The sequence below is a fragment of the Dendropsophus ebraccatus genome, chromosome 2, assembly GCF_027789765.1.
Source record: "Dendropsophus ebraccatus isolate aDenEbr1 chromosome 2, aDenEbr1.pat, whole genome shotgun sequence".
NCBI classification, from domain to species: Eukaryota; Metazoa; Chordata; class Amphibia; order Anura; family Hylidae; genus Dendropsophus; species Dendropsophus ebraccatus.
In genome coordinates, this window is record NC_091455.1 from 168,646,433 (window position 1) to 168,667,650 (window position 21,218).

Below are 21,218 nucleotides of genomic sequence, written 5' to 3' on the forward strand. Positions count from 1 at the left end.
GGAGTGATACTGTGGTTTAACACTTCACACCCAGTAGCAACTTTCCGTTTTGACTTTTGTAGAATTGCAGAATGTGGTATACACAGGGAAGAGGACGACGGAGAGGGGACCTACAGGTTCATTACAGGGACTCCAGGGGCAGTGACGTACATTTGTGTGACTAGACCAGGGGACGAAGACTGTAACTCATGGTCAGATGCAGCTTGGAACACGGGGGGCCCATGGGGATATACCCCGGAGAAAGCAGAGACCCGAGTTAGCAAGACAGGAAGGCCTTTACTTGAAAGAATGACTATATTGAAGGTGAACCCTAGGTGGACCTGTGATTCACAGACCCTGGAGTGGGGAAACTCATGCAACCCCCATATCATAAACATCCATGAACCCTCTTTAGTGGACGAGGGTTTGTATGTGTTAGGACTGATTAGACCAAGATATAAGGTTATACAAGGACACTTCTGGCTAAAGGCCCTCCCAGAGCCTGAAGCCACAGGAAGTCCTCCAGTAACCCCTGTGACAGACCCAGGAGCTAAACAGATAGAAGAAACTACTTATGAGGACAAGATAGCTATAGAAACAGGGTATACAGACAGAAATGAGTGGCTTAACTGGATGAGATATACAACCGCACAAAATAACAACACTAACTGTATTGCATGTGCTACGGCCAGGCCTCACCTGGGAACCATTCCGTTCCAGCCTGAGGGACAGGATGACAAGGACTTGCAGTGTATCTTAGCTTTGTTCAATAGTTCATATGAACCATCTGAACAAGATCCCTGTAAGGCTGTTTCTGTCAAATAACCACCAGTCAAGATAGATGAGATCCCCCCCCCCCCGGGTGGTAGCATATCCAGGGAACTATACCTGTTTCCAACGAACAGGGAGTGGGAAGTTAGTAGGGAACTTGACCTCAGATTTTTGTGCAAGAACCATCCTGATAGACGAGAATACAGATGGATATGATACTAAATGGTTTGTGAATCAAGGGACAGCCAGAACTGACGTGTGGTGGTTATGTGGCGACATGAAGCTACAGCAAAGACTTCCTTCAGCCTGGACGGGCAGCTGTACTTTAACTCAAGTACTGATGCCATTCCAAATAATCTCCTCAATAGGGGCCGGGGGAGGGAAGCAAAACAGGTTTAGAATTGACAGCCTGGGTACAACCAACCTTGACGGAACCCCTAGACGACGTAGTAGACAGGCCAGACGCAGACGTTACCTCTTATCTATAAGAAAGAGTGAGGAGTCCCCAGCAGGATCCTTTGATTCAAGGGTCTATATAGACAGCATTGGGGTTCCTAGAGGGGTTCCAGATGAATTTAAGGCCAGAAATCAGATAGCCGCAGGATTTGAATCCGTTTTCTTCTGGTGGTCCACAGTTAATAAAAATGTAGACTGGATAAATTATATATATTATAACCAACAGAGATTCATAAATTTCTCACGAGACGCACTTAGAGGACTGGCTGAACAAATAGGGCCAACCTCATTGATGACTTGGCAGAACAGAATGGCCCTAGATATGATACTTGCAGAAAAAGGAGGTGTTTGTAAAATGTTCGGAACTTACTGTTGTACTTTTACTCCCAATAATACAGCCCCTGACGGAAGTGTCACAAAAGCGATTGCCGGTCTTACAACCCTATCGGAAGAACTAGCAGAGAATTCTGGGATCAATAATCCCTTCACCGAATGGCTGGAATCATGGTTCGGAAAATGGAGCTACCTCGTATCCAGCCTATTCATCTCTGTGGCAATCGTGGCGGCGATTTTGGTAACTTGCGGATGTTGCTGTATCCCCTGCATTCGAGGCCTCATCCAACGGCTGATTGATGCTTCAATCAACAAGACCATGTATATGACAATCACCCCCTGCAACGACGAGAACTGAGAGACAATACTAATGTTAAATCATGCATACAGTAATTCATGAAATTGTGAATAAAGTGTTGATGTCTAACGCCCCCTGAAGGGAATCAAGTGAAGAGGTTAGGAAAGTCTTGCATGTGCCGCTAGGGCATGTGAGATACCTGAAGGAGGGATGGAGGACATCATCACTTAATCACAAAAGGGGGAGCTGACAGGGATGAGGGGCTTTAATATAATTCTAGGACACAGAGAGGATAGTGTTAATATGATTCTCAATAACACATGATTTACAAAATGCTGATGTTGTTTATCAGGTTGGGTCACTTTGACCCATCCTCAGGACACTTATCTATGTTCTGGTCTACAGAACATTTATAGATAGCTACAGAGACATAATAATTGGAGATAACTTAGCTAAATAAGCAGTAATAAACTGATTAGCGGGGAATCGATCGATACCAACCTTTAACCCACCACGATTAGATGTTATTCTTATTAATTTCCCTTACTCTGCAAGTAGGATGTTTACTCATATTGATCACACTGCGCATGACCGGAAATAATCACATGATTTCATCTATGGAAAATACCTAAAGATTCTGTGTTAATGTTTAATGAAGTGTACACCCCGCAAGGGGTATAAAAGAAGATGACTTTGTTGCAATAAACATGCTGCTACTCAGAACCAACTCGAGTTGTCTGCATCCTTCTCGGCCGAGTTGCCCCTCCAATCTGGCTACCATCCAATATACCTGAAGGTCTTACCTGAAGACCACCCTAACACTAATAATAACACACGACGATAAGCCATCAGAAAAACCCTTTCCAAATCATAGCTTACAGGAAAGGGACAAAGCAAGGAAGGAAGGAGGGAAGAAGGGAAAACTGAGAATGAAAAATTACAAAAATATGTCCAAGTCTTAATAGAATATTTGTTGATTAATAGGGGCAGTCAATTTGGTAGTAAGAGTCACAACATGTGGAATGAAACGTCACTTGAAGGTTAGCCATTCTGATTATGTTGGGACTAAAAAAAGGCACTAAATATGCATTCAACTGGGAGCAGATGTTAGCTATCAGATCTATTAAAAGGTATTCGAGGTGCACAGAAACAAAATTGTAAAACATCAATTAGGCTAGGTTTACACTGTGTTTTTGCTGTCTGTTTAAAGGGGTATTCCGGGAAAGATTCACTCCGACCCAGAACCCCCGGCAATCTCTGTATCTGACCTCGACTGGTCTATTATGAATAGAGTCCCGGGTCGGCACATAACCCACAGCTCTTTTCATTCCTATGGAGTGACGGAAAGAGCCAAGTATGGCGGAAGAGCTACACTTCATAGGAATGAATAGAGCCGCGGGTCACATGGGGCTCTATTCATAACGGAGCCTGCGGGGCCTGATACGGAGATCGACAAGGGTTTCCAGGGTATGACTCCCCGTGATCTCCTACTTTTCCCCTATCTTGTGGATAGGGAAAAAGTGAAATTTTTCCAGAATACCCCTTTAATGTGTGCCTTTTATGGTAAAACAAAGAAATGCAAAAACAGATGGTGAAAACTAATGCAATTGTATGCTATCTGCCAGGATCCATTTTTTCATTGACTTACATTACCAAAAAAATGGATTGAAATGGATCAGCTTTTAAAATTTTTTAGCATACACAAAAACATAGTTGACCTTTTTTTTGTACATTAAAATACACTTTTAAAAACCAGTAAAAAGTGTGAACCTAGCTCCTTCAGCCCCATAGTAACAGGTCAAGAGTGATACTCTGCAGTCTGGGAATTACTTATCAAATACTGGTCTTGAATGTTGTGTTATATCTTTGCCTAGAGTTGCAGTTTTGCTTCTTATTCTGCAATCAAGTGACAGTTTTATTGTTTTATAGATCAAAAAACAGCATATCAAAGGTTTATGGCCTATATGCCCATGGCAAAGATAGGAAAATATCTCCCCTATGTTTAACTTATTTTATATGGACTGCTACTTACATGTCTACATAGACTACTTTATTGGTTAGTAAAATAAATTCTAAAAATATCTTTAGTGATCTTAAGAAGTTTACTTTTTAATATCTCATCTCCTTAGTACACTTAGGTGGTTACAGAGTTAAGAGCCGTTTTACAGGGACTGATGCGGTGCTGCAAGAAGGTGAGATCAGTGAGATTGAAGGTCATTCGCAAAGCTTTTACAAGGCTCAATCAATCATGTGGCTGGGCATTTACATTTGGTGAAGGGGTTTAAGGGGTACTCCAGCGGGGGGGCACTTTTTCGCTGGGACCGGGGAGGAGGTGGCTGAGGGAAAAGACGTCCACTCACCTACCCGGTTCCCGGCCGCTTCCGGGTGCCTGACGCGGCCCGAGACGTGACGTCTCAGATCCGCTTAGCCACTCAGTGAAGGAGGCGGGATCCATTTCAAGTCCGCTCAGATCCTGTCTCTGTCAGTGAGTGGCAGAGCGGACCTGAGACGTATCGTCTCGGGCCTGCGTCAGACACCCAGAAGCGGCCAGGAACCGGGCACCAGAGCGCCCCGATGCGGGATCTGCTGCTGGTACCGGGGAGGTGAGTAAACGTCTTTTCCCTCGGCCACCTCCTCCCTGGTCCCAGCAAAAACGTGCCCCCCTCTGGAGTACCCCTTTAACTGTATTTTTTGTGTCTTCTAGTGTAGTAAAGGGCTTAAATGTACATGTACAGTAATGACTCCTTAATGACCATGCACAGATGTCCAGGTCACAGTGGAGCAATGCTCTCTTCCTTGCCTTCTAAGAATGCTTTTATTTTTCCACCTACAGGTCTGATTGGGGAGTCAATTTTTGCGCCATGATCTCTGTTTTTATTGGTATTATATTGATGTGGAAGAAAAATTTTGATTGCTTTTTATTAATATAATAATTAAAAAAAACAGCAATCCTGGTGTTTTTTCTTCTTCTTTCTGTTTATACTGTTCATCGTGTTGGAACATTTATGTTATATTTTATTGGATTGGACAAATATTTTTAACTTAATTTTATATTCATAATGGAAAAGGGAATGATTTACAATTTTATTGGGGGTTTATTTTATAAGGTTTTTTAACCCTTAGGCGACCCTGGACGTACCCGCACGTCCAGGGCCGCCTCCATGTGCTCAGAGCGGGGCCATCCCTGGTGTCTAGTGGGGTGGATCGCAGCCGGAGGGGTGGATCGCAGCCGGAAGCAATCAATGTGCCTATTTCATCGATCTATGCTGCATATCTATGCAGCATAGATCTCAATGAGAGATCAGTGTACTTATATTTGAAGTCCCCCAGGGGGGCTTCTAGTATAAGTGTAAAAGAAAAAAAAAGTGTTATTATCAATAAAATGCCCCCTCCCCTAATAAAAGTCAGAATCACCCCCCCTTTTCTCATGTTATAAACAAAAATAGATAAATAAATAAACATGTTTGGTATCGCCGCGTGCGTATTCACCCAAAATATTAATTAATCACATTCCTGATCTCACACGGTAAATGGCATAAGCGCAAAAAAAATCCCAACGTGCAAAATTGCACATTTTTGATCGCATCAAATCCAGAAAAATTGTATCAAAAAGTCAATCAAGGTACCGATAGATAGAACACATCATGGCGCAAAAAATGACACCTCACACAGCCCCATAGACCAAAGGATAAAAGCGCTATAAGCATGGGAATGGAGCAATTTTAAGGAACATATATTTGTTTTTATGAAAAATTTTAGCCTGCAATTGCAAATTACAATTAGTGGCCCAAAAAATAAGGGCTCATGTGGGTTTCTAGGTGAAAAAATGCAAGTGCTATGGCCTTTTAAGCACAAGGAGGGAAAAACAAAAACGCAAAAATTTTAATTGGCCCGCTCCTCTAAGGGTTAAAAAAATATTTCTTAAAACTTTTCTTTACACTTTTTTTTTTACTGTTTAATATGCAATCATTAGATTTCATATACTGATCAGTGCAATGCCATTGCTTAGTATTGATCAGTACTATCATAGACACGGACTATCAGAACATAGCCAATCCAACAGGACGAAGGTAAGGAGACCTCCGCCTGTCAGTGTAAGTGATCCAGGATGCAGGGGTCACGATAAGTCATTGAGAAGTGTTTATCCTTTCACTGACTTCCTTAAACACTGCAATCGCCATAGATCCCAACTTTTAAGGCTTAATGACTGGCAGCTTCGACGCAGTGGCTGCTTGTCATTACCTCTGGCTCCGGCAACCACTATTAAAGTTTTTAGGTGGCTTCAATTTGCACCAAAAAGCTGTCTTTTATGATTTGTGCCAGGTTTTACGACTTTTTTGTCTTCTCTGATTTATTAATCAGACTAAGCCGCTTTGATAAACCTGACACCTATGAAGATTGTTTAAGTTTGCATGGTCTAAGTATTTAAGTGTTTTAGTAAATACCCCATCAATTTACAGTACAGTGTACAATATGACCAATTGCAATTGTCACACTCACTTTAAAGCGTAGCTGTCAATAATAAAAAAAAACTTTTGATATGTCATCAGGCATTTCAAAAGTTGTTGATCTTATAGACTTTAATTGATTTTTAGTGACAGGTACTCTATAAATAGATTACAAAGCTTTAGGTATGCAGTTTTGTTTTAACTTTATTTCAAATTGCTCTGTGCAAATGCAGTTGTTCAATGGTACAAGTAGATCAGCTAAATCAATCACTCAGACTTTGGTGTTCTATCTGTTTACCATGTGACTATTTTTCCAATTACTCATGTAAAAAAGAAAAAGAAAAAAAATATTTATATATATATATATATATATATATATATATATATATATATATATCAACACCAGTACTGAACAGTCACACAATACAGTAAAGCAATAAATTGCAACATGCACATTACCGAAGACCATAAAAACACTCCACGGCAATGTTCACACAACATCATTTTTAGGCAAAAAAAAATGCTTTTTTTTTTGTTTTGTTTTTTTAAATAATAATGGTCGTTAATAACTATCATGATGATTATTTACAGCCATTATTATAAAATAACAGCCATTATTATGAAAACAACAACCGTTATTTTGCCTAAAAAGACATTGTGGGGACATAACCTTCTTCTATTAATAGTGGTTATTTACAGATCTTGCCTGGTTGTCTGCTTGATATTATGCACCTTAGGCAATGGTTATGACAAAAAAAAATAAAAATCAATTTAAACTGATTTTTTATGCAGGGTATCCCAATAATGGTATTTGTTTTAAAAATGTATTAATGCTTTCATAATTATAATCATATGACTAGTAATGATGTTTACCAATAATAAGATTCATTATAATAAAACACATAGGGGCAATCAGAATCAACATAGGTCCATAAGAATAGGAATTTTAAAAATAAAGTAGGCTTTACAGTGGGCAAGACTTTAAAACATTCTTTGCCATAAGTCATAAACCCGGCAGACCAGTGTACCAAAACACTGCACAAAGATATTCTTGTTCCAAACTTTGGAGTGGGTCACCCTGTGTTACCACAATGTGGTATTCTCCCCTAGAAGCAATTCATCCAAACCTGAATTTGGGGGCATAGACTTCAACCATAAACTTCTATGGGTGCCATATTAAGGCTTGGTACAACCCTAACACAGTGATCTGGACTTTTTATCTCAGCGGGTGTGAATTTTGGCACATAGCTTTTTCATTGCATTTATTAGGTGGCAAAACTTTGATACCGTGTTTCCCTGAAAATAAGACATCCTCTGAAATTAAGGCATGGTGGAGGATTTGCAGCATAGTTTAAAATAAGGCCCCCCCCTAGAAAATAAGGCACGCCCCAACCCCAAAAATAAGGCACCGTCCGTAAATAAGGCATACCCCAAAAAATAGGACATCTCCCCCCAAAATAGTACCCCCTCTGCCACCGACGCTTCTCATGTCGACACCGCTACCCTCTGCCACCCTCCAGCTACCCTCTGCCACCCTCCACTACCGCAGGCATTCTGCTTCCATGCCACCTCCACATCCAGGCCCCATGTCCCGTCGCAGTTCACGTCCAGGCCGCAGGTCCCGCCACACATCCGAGGTCATGTCACGTCCAGGCCGCAGGTCCCGCCACACGTCTGAGGGCACGTCACGTCCAGGCCGCAGATCCCACCGCATGTCAGAGGTCAGGTCACGTCCAGGCCACATGTCCCGCCGCATGTCCAAGGTCACGTCCTGGCCGCACGTCCCGCTGCTGCTGCTCTTGGTCCCAGGGTGAGTATTCTGGGGAGGCCTGGGGAGGTTGGAGGAGGATTTCTTATTTCTCTCCCCTCGGCTGTGGGGAGAGAAATAAGACATCCCCCGAAAATAAGACATAGAGGGAAATTTATCAAACTGGTGTAAAGTAGAATTGTCTTAGTTGCCCCTAGCAACCAATCAGATTCCACCTTTCATTTTTCACAGATTCTTTGAAAAATGAAAGGTGGAATCTGACTGGTTGCTAGGGGCAACTAAAACAATTCTACTTTACACCAGTTTAAAAAATGTCCCCCATAGTGCCTGTTTTTGAGGTAAAAAAATATAAGGCACTCTCTTATTTTTGGGGAAGCATGGTAAGCACATAAATCTGATGCAGTACATAGACAAGGTCTAGACAAGCTGTATGTTAGCAAGATCAGATAGCACCAAAACGACTATGGCCCATGTGCGACCATAGTAAACTCGCCAAAACTGAATGAATATGCTACTCATACAAAGTAAACTCGCCCAAAACTGAATGAATATGCTACTCATACAAAGGCTGCTTACTATTAGAATCTAATAGTACATCTAGGCCAGTATGTTTATAGAGGTTTTCCCATAAGGATAACTATCCACTGCATAATGATAAGAGTCTCGTAACTAGGAACTGATGGGACCACAGGAATAGGGGTTTTAAGTGACCCAAATTGATTTGAGTGATGGTTAATAATGTGCACAGTCGCTCTATTCAAATTCTGGACTGTGGTAGTTCCACAGTGTTTGAACAAAGTGGCAATGTGCATTCTCCACCACTTCTCTAATCAAACAGGGCCCATTATGCACCCTCTATCAGACACCTATCACTATCACATACAGTATCTTGTGGCTCGGTGAAAGGTTATCAAAGATAGAAAGGTTATCAGTGATAGAAGAAACTTCTTTTACAATTTCTGTAGATAATAAAATAGAAGTTCATCTATACAAAATGTTGTCATAGATGTGCTGGGTATAAATGTAAGCACATATATGGAATTTTCACATAGAGGATGATGACAGGATCCCTACAATATGTTTGAGTAGAAACAGGGTATTTGTTAAATTAAATCAATAATTTAAGGTTACAGTACATTAATATTTGAATGTATCTTACCTATATCCCAGGTGAGTGGGTTGTTTTCTTCCATTTCCATCTTGCCAATAACATACCAAATGCAAGCCATCCAGTGAGCCAGTAGGGCAAACATGGACATAAGTAAAGTAAGGACTATAGTACTGTGCTGGGAATAGCGATCCAACTTCTGAAGAAGCCGTAGAAGCCGCAATAATCTGATGGTTTTCAAAAGGTGAACAAGAGAAACCTATAGAGTAATCACAGTAATCATGTTAACATATGACTGTGTGCTGTCTACAAACAGCTGACTCTTGTAAGCTTGCATCTAGTGGAAAATCAACAAAAAGCAACATTATATTTTTTTTATAACAAAACAAATTAAAACAAAGATTTTTTTTTAAAAAGAAACAATAAACCAGAAAAAATACAATGGACCAATAATACACTATATTATTGGCTTGTTTAGGGATTTATTGATCAAAAGATCATTTTTATCTGGACTTTCATTGTAAAGCCTTTATATTTAAACATTATTATTATTTTTTTTAAATGAACACTGTATAATGTTTAAGCTCTGTTCCCACTCTGAGTCCATGAGGGTTTCTGGTATTTAAATTGCAAGTATAGTCTTATTCTTGCCATCCAAAATACTATAACCCTGGCATAAAACTGACAAATCCCATTATATGTCAAAAACAGCTATCAGGATTTGTCAGTATTTATTTGTTAAGCAGATCCAGCGTAGTTGTCATGGTTCCAATAAAAATTTAATCCATGACGCTAGTGTGAACAGATCCTTACATTAGCACATACAGAAATTAACTTGAAACTAACAAGATGTTTTGGAAACAGAACAATGAAATGTCATGGGACGTGAAGCTACTAACAATGGAATAACAGTGACAAAACAAGGAGTGATTGGAACCTTCTATAAAGCCTGTATACATGCTACTAAGTAATAGCATACATACAATAAAATGCCTATTTATCTTCATTTAGCTGAGTTTAGAACATTTTTTAAGTACAATCTGACTTTGACTTAAACATGACACCTGTTACTAAGATACTAAGTTTTTGAACTTTATACTTTTCTACATCTGTGGGATAACTTTGTATTTGATGTATTTCCCTGAATTTATAATTGCGCATTTATGCATTTGCTTGCAGGACTGAGATTTTATACTCTTAGGGTATGTTCACACTGCCCGCCTGCCTCAGTGTCAAACAGTGCGTCTATGGGAGGACATGTCAATTCTTTGAGCGGACAGCAGACAGGGCAGAGGTGCGCGAGGCCTCCCATAGACAGTTTGACCCTGAGGCAAGTGGGAATTCCACCAAATTTGCACAGTGTGAACTTACCCTTTGGCTATCTTACATCTACGGGAACATCATTTAATGGCAAAGGCTTCTGTCTTATCACAAAGATGGCCACATATAATATTTATGAACATTATTTGTGGCCGTCATTATCAATAGACTTTCAACATTTTACACTTAGAAAAAAATAGTATAGTAGCGCGTTAGCCAGAAAAATACATATCGTGGTAGATAATTGTGATCAAAGCATTTTAGAAGTGATACCTCTATTGGCCAACAAAAAATTTTTAGAATTGTGAGCTTTCGGGATTCAAAACATCTCTTGTGCAGACAAGTTTTCATTTGTGAACTTGTCTGACAGAGGGATCTTTGAATCCCGAAAGCTCACAATTCTAACAATTTTTGGCCAATAAAGGTATCACTCCTAAAATACTTTGATCACAGGTATCTACCACGATACACATTTTACACTACAACATAGTCCCATTATGTAAATGATAACCTAAATATTCTTTGAGATTTCCCTAATGTTAAAATACATACCAAACAAAGTAGCACTCTATGGCTATGTTTCCATAATGTCTTTTTTGGCTCTTTTTTGACCGCATTTGAGGCCAAAATGAGGCAGCGAAACAGCTAAAGAGAAGACGTGGGAAAACAGCCCATATATGAAGTAACATCTAAAGGTATGTTCACACCAGTAAAATCAGGAAAAATTTGCGGTCATAATTACAAAATATAATGTGCCTCATGGTTTAATGGGGCACATTATATTTTTTAAATTAAGGCCATTATTTTTCCCTAAAATACAGCCATATTTTCACCTGATTTGTTGTTGCGTGAACATACCCTAAAAATAATAAAATTATTCTATTATTTTAAACATGTATATATTTTTATATTTATTATTTTTATATGTATTATTTGATATAGTGGTTATCTATCTTTAGCTATAGGTGCATTTTAAATTTATATCTATGCTAATGTTAAATAAATGATGAAAAAAGTAGAATGTTGATTTCATAAATGTAAAATATGATCCCTGAAACCTGTGTATTACCCCAGCTATTAATGTTCTTCTAAGAATGATGAAAAAAATTTATGAGCAATTTTTTAAATTAAGAAAAAATACAAAATGCATAAAGCTTACTCTGAAAAAGATTTCCTGAAAGCTATATAGATATAGTTTATTTTTTATATATTTATTTTAGTATTCTTATTATTATAATTTATTTATTTATTTTAAGAAAACACAAAAAAAAGCAATGAAATTTGGAATTGCAATTACTTAATGTCAACCCTGATGATTTTAAGAACAGGATGCAGATGCTTAAAGAAAATGATAGGCCCTTGAGTATAAAGCGGAGAGATAAAGACTAACATTTGGCATTCATTCCTTGGTGCGTACCAGGTTGTCCTTTTGTGGGCATATGCCAACGTCATTGATAGAAGGCAGGAAGGGAAGCATTGTAAAAAATAAAAATAAAGAAAAATAAAAATTTTCAAAGAATTGTTTTATTATGTTATTAAAAAGTGTATATTACAAATAATGGCTACATTTTTTATTTACCTATTGACATATTTTTAAAAACTTTTTAAGGTGTTCTGGCATACTAATGATTTCAAAATATGTTTTGTCGTGTTTTTTCTATTTTCTTTTTATAGTTATAATTTTATTTTATTCATAGTTGATTTTGTTTTAATAGTTGTAAGTTTAAAGTTATGAGGAGTAGAGGTGAGCAAATATTGGACCTGCTTGGGTTCATCCAAACCTAAACACTCTGTGATGATGATGGTGGATGATGGTGGATGCAGTCCTGAGGCTGCCTGGAAAATATGGCATGTTTTAAGGACTCCCTAGGGCTGCATTCAACTTCTTGAGCCACTTTTAATGAAGTGCAGAGTGTTTGGGTTTAGACGAACCTCAGCATGTTCGAGATTCGCTCATCTCTACTCCTTACAACTACTAAAACAAAATTAACTTCCATGCTCGCGATTTGCTCATCTCTTATGAGAAGTAATGATTAAAGCATTAGTTATGTCTTGCCCCCTAGAAGCCCAAGGGTAATATTTATATTAAATGCTTATTCAGTCTTTAAAATTTAATTATATTGATATTGGTTCGTTGGGGGAAGCGAATCATGGCACCCTCTCCTGTCCTTTATTGGCAGATACTGCATGATGTCTTATTAAAGTGAATAGGTCAGATTCAATATTGTAGGATGCTACAAAAAGTACACTTGCAATATTGAACCCAGCCTGTAGCCGATGTAAAAATTGTCGAGGATGAAAGGTACACATAGCCTATTTAAACATCTGATTGAGCGTTGTGCCAAGAGTTACCCCACCAATGATATAATATTGATGACCTACACTAAAGTTGGACCACCAGTTTTAAAAAAGGCTACCTCTTAAGGCATTGTTCACACAGAGCAGTTTTTACACAAATATTAGTTCCAAATAATTTTTTTATGTAAATTAAGGCCAATATTTTTGCCTTGCCTACTTAACTTTAACAAAACACAGTGGCCCAGATTAAGTTTCCCTGTAATTTTGGGCTACTGTCTTGGCCTAAAACATTTTTTTAAAATCCTAAACTTAAAACAAATGTGCAACTTAGACTATACCGTATAAAAATGACGCATTTCAGCAGGTGAACAATGTCCATCCATGTTTTCACTGTTGAATTAGATATTTACCGTTATATGGCGGCCATCCACTCAATTACAACATTATGTGAACAGATCCTTTCTGTGCTTTCAATCCACTCCTGGTTTTGGTTGCTATGAGGACCTGACATGAGGACCAAATACAGCCTCAAATATACATAGTGTGAACCCAGCCTCAAACTTAATTAACTAAATGGTATTTTGAAACCCCTTACGATACTATGATAAAAAAATAAACTAAATTTATTCTACATGAATATAAGTTGATATGTTATATTTGTCAAGCATGGCAAATGTTATTTGTTGTACACCCAGGTTAACTGTCACTCACTAGAGTCGAGCTGTTAACTATTGTAATGATGTAAACTTTGATTCTTAATGCATGAATTTGATTAAAGGGGTAGTGCGGCGCTCAGCAATTATTTACAGAATAACACACATTACAAAGTTATACAACTTTGTAATGTATGTTATGTCTGTGAATTGCCCCCTTCCTGTGTCCCCCCACCCCCGCACATGTACCCGGAAGTGTGGTGCGATATACATACCTGACGCGTGTCGACCCCCGTCTTCTGTCGATGCAATCTTCGGGAGGCCGGCCGACAAGCTGCAGCCGTCCCCCATGCCGGCCCCCCTCTGCAGCGTCATCAGCTGCTCAGCCGCGATTGGCTGAGCATAACTGTGCTCAGCCAATCGCGGCTGAGCACAGTTATGACGCGGCAGAGGGGGGCCGGCAGGAGCAGGTCGGCCGGCCTCCCGAAGATGACGTCTTTGAAGAAGATGGCGGACGGGGTCGGTCGACACGGATCAGGTATGTATAGCGCACCACACGTCCTGGTACACGTGCGGGGGTGGGGGGACACGGGAAGGGGGCGATTCACAGACATAACATACATTACAAAGTTGTATAACTTTGTAATGTGTGTTATTCTGTGAATAATTGCTGAGCGCCGCACTACCCCTTTAAAGTATAATTTTATCATTTTATGTCCATCTAACGTCTCAATTCGAAATGCTTTAATATCATTGTCTGCTCCCTAGCATAACTTTACCAACTGTGTGTGTCTTAAAACATTTCATGGATTAAAATTAGAGATTTGCGAATCTTCAGTGGGAACAAAGCGAAGCCCCTTGTTCCTATTGGGATTTTGCTACTCAGACTGCGGGCTTTGAAGTCTGTCCCTCTCCCTGCTGCTCCTCCCTAGTTATTGGAAAAAGCTGGATCCAAAACTGCCTGAAACAGCCTAATGAGCCGAATCCCGATAGGAATGGGGGGGGCTTCACTTTGTTCCTACTGTAGATTTGCTCATCTCTTATTAAAATCAAGAAGGCATTAAAAGTAAAGATTAAAGAGAATCTGTCAGCACCCAGGCCCTACCTGAGGCGCTGACAGTGAGCTTTAGCTGGCAGTCCCCTAGTGAGCATATTACCTTTTAGTAATTTGTGAAGTGGATTAGGCACTCGGGTCTTGGGTCTCCTGCTGTAAAGAAGAATCAAAGAGGATTTGTGCCTCAGCATTTGTGCCACACTGTGGCACACCTCACCACTGTTTTCTGCTCCCTCTTCTTCATGAATAATCAATGCTGCCCGTCCTCCTGCTCACTCAGCTCTCAGTCAGTATCTGCCAGCAGAAGACTGATCTGCAATCAGATATATTTGAACCTCCAAGCCTGTGTTGGAGACATGGTTTAGTGGTAAATCACCTGTCTAGAGACCAGCACCAATTTGTTTTCTTTGGTTCAATTCCCCTTATGGAAGTGAAATATAGCAATTTATTTTTTTATTTATTCTCATTATTGTACAATTTTTAAAAGTGCAAAGAATTCCCATTCAGGTTCAAATTAGTTTAGATTTTTAAAACAATGATGAGAAACAAAAAACAAAAAAACAAATAACTATATTTAACTTCCATCAGGGAATTCAAACCTAAGAAAACAAACTGTGGCTAGTTTCTAGACAGGTGATTTACCCCTAGACCACAGCTCATACACAGGCTGGGAATTTCAGCTATATCTGATTGCAGATCAGTCCTCTATTGGCAGATACTGACTGACAATCGAGCAAGTAGGAAGGCGGCAGCACTGATTATTCATGAAGAAGAGGGAGGAGAAAGGAGGGGTGAGGCGTGCTAGAGTGTGGCACAAACACTAATCCACAGCTCCTCTTTGATGCACAATTATACATAATAGCTCTTTCATGGTTTACATGTTTTTTTGTTTTCTTGTATATATTCTATCAAAATATGTTGCTATCATTTCTTTTGCTCAGCCTTTGCTTCTAGCCAAGAAAATCAAATTTGTCTGCCTGTTTTCCTACAGTATATCTATAGTATACTGTATGATAAATAGGGACCCCACCTATCACGATAGTGGAGGACAGTTCAGTTGGTTTGGGCCTAGTAGAATGGGGGCCAGGGGACTCTTGTTATTCATACAGAGTCCCATTAATAAGCTCACCCTCCATAAAAATGGTATGGCATATATAAAGTAAAATTATTATTCCACGAAGGAATAATTTTATATGCTAAAAACACCTAGGGGGAGATTTATCAAAGGGTGTAAAATTTAGACGGGTGCAAACTGACCACAGAAACCAATCACAGCTCCTCTTTCCTTTCACCAGAGCTGGAAGCTGAGCTGTAATTGGTTGCTTTGTTTGCACCAGTCTAAATTTTACACCCTTTGATAAATCTCTCCCTAGTGTCTATGACTAAACAATTGGTGCTTTTGTTGTTTTCTCCCTTCTTTACAGTAATATTATTTAAATTTTTTACATTTTATTTTACTTTATTTTATTTACATGCTTCCTAATATTTATTCTTTCTAAGTTTTAAGGCATGATGGTAAGTGAATAGAAGGGAGAGTTGTAAATGACCAGCATGATCTACAGCACATAATAAATAATTTGCAAGTGCTTTATAGTATGCAAAATTATTCTTTTAAAAGGTTAAGTGTAAAAAATAAGATTTAATATCAGAATTGGTATGTGTTGCCAGAACATCCTTAGAAAGGACAAAATATGTAAATAAGCAAAAAAGCACTTTAGTGCAGTAAAAAGCATGCAATAAACAGTTTGCAGTAAATTAATGTTTGAATGTGTGCTAAAGTGCCACAATAAAAAAAGAAGTAAAGAACTTTTGAATTATTGAATGATCTACACAAAGAGTCTCAAGGAAAAGATACACATGAAAAATATATTTTTGCCATGCTCTCCGTATAAATACTATATCAAAATTGGTTAAACATGCTAAAGTGTATAAAGAATGGTTGTATTGTCATATTATATTTGCGGCCAATAATGAGTATTTTTTTTTTTACTATTTGATTTGACGCTAATAACTAAATAGACCTGCACGTCAACTACATCTGTAAGTCAAATTGCCCTTAAAAAATGTATTAAAATATATGCTGCTTGAAGCGTGAGCAATAAAAGTATTGCTAAGGTAAAAAAAAATATGAACCAGTACTTCATAGTAACATGTATTGTATCTGGGATTTGGGATTCAAATGCTTAGAGAACTAAATTCAGAATACATAAGAGACCACAAGCAGCAAATTTTAAAACTGCATGTATAAAATGTAGCTGATTCATAGGCCACCTAGGGTAACAAGATACAAACATAAAAGCATGGGATATGCATCTAAAGGTATGGTGACGGGGAAAAGATAAAGTGAAGAGTTGGTTAGTGTAAGAATATATTTCGAGAAAGGAGAAGGATTATAGTGGACTATGAGTTAAATGAATCAGATCAATGCAAATATTCTAAAGAATTTTTTAAATAAAAGCAAATTGAATAATCAAATGATTTTTTAGAAATTCATATACTTATTAAAATTAAGGATCAAAATCCTGCGTGCCAGTGTTTAGTTCTAGAAAAAGAGATGATGTAAACTACTTACCACAGTCACATTAAAAGCATAAAGAAGATCAAAGGGAAGAGCAGCAATTAAATCTATGACGAACCAAGTTGTAACATAGTGGATACAAATAGATCTTGCTTTAAATATAACTTGGCCAGACTTGCTGACATAGGTTGTTCGGAAATTTAAAATAATATCTGCTTGGCAAGAAAAAAGAAAGAGAAAAAGAGAGGTATCACATATATTCCATGAAAGAGGATACAAATAACAAGATAAAAAATCAAGAAATCAAGTGAGCAAATAAAATCTCATAGAACTGGAAACATTTGAAATTAAAATTTATTTCCCAATGTTGGCCCTCATGTATATAATAGAGTTATGGGCTTGGAGTCTGTGCTGTATATTTCTTGTAGAAAATATTCTATTACATAACAAATAGTCTAACAAAAGTTATTTTACCATTGAAAATATGAACCATAAGCTATGGATTAATGTTGGACAATCCCCCTGGTTTCTTCAGGATTGGCCTGCCATCTAATGTCACATCTCATGTGCCAGCCAATAATTTACTATAGTATGCTGATTTGGAATATATCCACACTAGGCCGAGCTGACCCTGGATGTGTATGGGTAGACATAGAGAGCTAGCTATCTGAAATAGTAACTCTCTAAATTTTTTAAAATGCTACACGCACAATATATATCCTTAGAACCTATTGATGAATGAAGTTTAACCACATGAACCATCATAGAGTAGATATATTATATATTATATATTATCTAGTAACCTAAAGGACTTACAGCTGAGTAAATAAGTGTTGCTACAACTGCATTATAAGCTGTCATCAGATAATTTAGTTATCACAAGAAATAATTTTAATATGGTTTGTTGCTGAAAGACAATGTTTGGTTAACTTCTATATTCCTTTGTTTCTTCATGTAGAGGAAATATACAGTATTCAGAATTACAGGATTTTTATAGCGTTTCAGATTCATTATGTCTTATGATGATGATTTACTGTAGTAATGGCATTCTTACTCTCCACTGCAAATAACATTTTATATAATAAAATATTAAAAATGACATTATAAATACAATAAATAACCGCTAGAGATGAGCGAACCGGGTTCGGGTTCGAGTCGATCCGAACCAGAATGTTCGGTATTTGATTAGCTGGGGCTGCTGAACTTGGATAAAGCTCTAAGGTTGTCTGGAAAACATGGATACAGCCAATGACTATATCCATGTTTTCCACATAGCCTTAGGGCTTTATCCAACTTCAGCAGCCACCGCTAATCAAATGCCGAAAGTTCGGGTTCGGATCGACTCGAGCATGCTCGAGGTTCGCTCATCTCTAATAACCTCCTTTATTTTGTAATAAAACTGTTACATTTTAAATCATGTTGAACAATCTAATTGAGTTACATACAATATAACTGCAGTGTACTGGTCTCACAATCTCACAATACTAATTTATTGTTAGACCATGCTGCTGCCGAAATTCTGGTTTGCTCCAGTCCCCATGTTTACTTGATGTTCACCTTATGACACATTCTGTCCATTCTGCTTATGTTGTTCCAACCCATAACATTCTTACTAATTGACTATAGCAGATTTGGACCGGTATCAGCAGAGAGGGAAGAACTTGTCATCAGGGTAAGTAAAACATCAGCCAAGATCTTCTTGGCCATGTTTTAACTGTAACCATAAAGTCTAATTGTAGGATTTATTAAAATATAACAACATTGTTCCCTCACGGTGAACAGTGTAAATGAAAAGGGGGAAAAAACACCAGGATTGCAGATTTTTTTTTAAATTAGATATCAGAAAAAAATGTATAATTTTTTTTCTACATCAATATGATACAAATAAAAACTAGAGGTCATGGTGCAAAAAATGACACCCCAACCAGCCCTGTAGGTGAAAAAATAAAAGCGGTATAGCTCTTAGAAGATGAGGAGGAGAGAGTTGCTTCATTGTGACCTAGACATTTGTGCATCAATGACCTTTGGTCATGAAGGGGTTAAAAAAATCACTACTAAATGACAGATTAAAGGCAAATTATGAGTTACTGTACTTTCCTTATAAAAAAATATATAAGATTGTCAGCAGAAAATAGACAATCTCATCCATCTAGTCTGCCCTTCTTTCTTATTTTGTCAATATCTTTTTTGTTGGCGAGGTCTCCAGAACTGGACACAGTATACCAGATGTGATGTCACTTGATCTCTATACAGCGGGATCACAATCTCCCTCTGCCTACTTGTTATACTTCTTGCTATAAAGTTCAGCAACACTGGGCTCATTTTAAGGCTTTTAAAAATCACTAATAGAGATGAGCGAACCTCGAGCATGCTCGAGTCAATCCGAACCCGAACGATCGACATTTGATTAGCGGTGGCTAAAGTTGGATAAAGCCCTAAGACTATGTGGAAAACATGGATATAGTCATTGGCTGTACCCATGTTTTCCAGACAACCTTAGAGCTTTATCCAAGTTCAGCAGCCCCAGCTAATCAAATACCGAACATTCGGGTTCGGATCGATTCGAACCCGAACCCGGTTCGCTCATCTCTAATCACTACCCCTTAATCCTTCTCTGAAGTCTTTGCTAACACAGAAGTCCCATGAAAAACAAATGGAACAGTTGGCAGTATGTGAGCTGAAGAGCTATTCACTTAAGACCCCCCCCTTCCTTGTGATCAGTGCAAACTTTGAACTTGGCATTACTCCTCTACAGCTACAGGGTCTAAGGGTTTAAAGAGCATAGGTCCAGAGGCCAAGTCATAGAGCCATATATGTTTCAATCACTGTGGAGTATGCTCTAATAGGTGTTGTGTATGGAGATATATATGTTTAGACACTATTGGAGAGATTCATCAAACATGGTGTAAAGTGAAACTGGCTAAGTTGCCCCCTAGCAACTAATCAGATTCCACCTTTCATTTTTTAAAGAGTCTGTGAGCAATGGTAAGTGGAATCTGATTGGTTGCTAGGGGCAACTGAGCCAGTTTCACTGTACACCATGTTTGATAAATCTCCCCCTTCACATCTCTCAGTTTAAAGTCATTTATAGTAGATATTTTATATTATAAGATTTATTTTAGTTATTTGATAACATTTATAGTTTGGGACATGTACGGGCAAAATAATTAGTTGCTCTATAGCATATATTTTCTGTTCTATTATATTTTGGTGTTAATGTAACCAAGAGAAACAATCTGCAAATACTTTTCATGTTGAGTTCCATTTTAAAAATCGAGAGGAACATATTGTATTTTAGTTTTTTTGATAAACTTGGAAGTACTGTACAACAATCTCTTCTATTTCTATTAATAAATCCAGATAGGGCTGTAGATTAAAGCAGTATAGGTTCTTTAACCTTGATTCCATATCTCACCCAGAAAAGCAATATGTGCATCCACGGAAAAAAAAAGTATATAGCTTCTATGTTGCAGTTAAAATTGCTCTATTATATCTAACTGCATTGCTTTCTTGCAAAAGGCTATGCCATATCTTCTGTTTTATTTATGATCTTACTTTTGTATAGCTGTAGTTGGAACCTGTAAAAGGTTTCAAGCATTATCTGTATTTTACAAGTTTTGAAAACTGACAAAAAATAGTCTTTTTGGCTAAATGTCTGTCCATTTTTCTATTACATAAAATGTTGTAATGATGTTTGAATCAACAGTGCTATTAACACTAACCTACCAGAGTACAAGAGACTCCTCTGATGGGCCCAGGCTTTAGTACAATAATGGGACATACCGTATTTTCCGTCATATAAGACGACCCCCAACTTTTCCAGTTAATATAGTTTGGGATGTACTCGCCGTATAAGACTACCCCTCTTCCAATGCAAACCAAATAAAAATTAATAAAAAATATAAGACAGCAGTGAGATCTGAGAAGCAGAGAAGGAGGTACAGTAATACCGATAGGATACAAGGGTGGACCAAACGGGTGAAGAAGGTGTGTTCTTCTGGGCACAGTGCCATACTACCATATCTGTTTTTCCATACCCCGGATGTCTGCAGCTTGCCCTGCCCTTCATATGGTCGCCGCATACGGCGGGCATGCAGCCATTTATGAGCTGCAGGAAAATACAGTAAACATCCAGAAGAAAACAATATATGGAGCTAAATTGAAACTATTAATTTGCCTTTAGGATCTATATCGTATAGGCCAATTAACCAATT

The 21,218-nt window shown here is 38.2% G+C and overlaps 1 protein-coding gene across 1 annotated transcript in view; it reads right to left on the reverse strand.

Moving 5' to 3' along the window:
* Positions 1–21,218, reverse strand: part of KCNH8 (potassium voltage-gated channel subfamily H member 8) — a 200,926-nt gene that overhangs the window by 81,822 nt on the left and 97,886 nt on the right. The window contains exons 7-8 of the mRNA XM_069959709.1: positions 17,059–17,216; positions 9,213–9,420 (exon numbers count right to left, since the gene is read on the reverse strand). Coding sequence (XP_069815810.1) covers positions 9,213–9,420; positions 17,059–17,216 — 366 coding nt within the window. The remainder of the gene's footprint in view (positions 1–9,212; positions 9,421–17,058; positions 17,217–21,218) is intronic.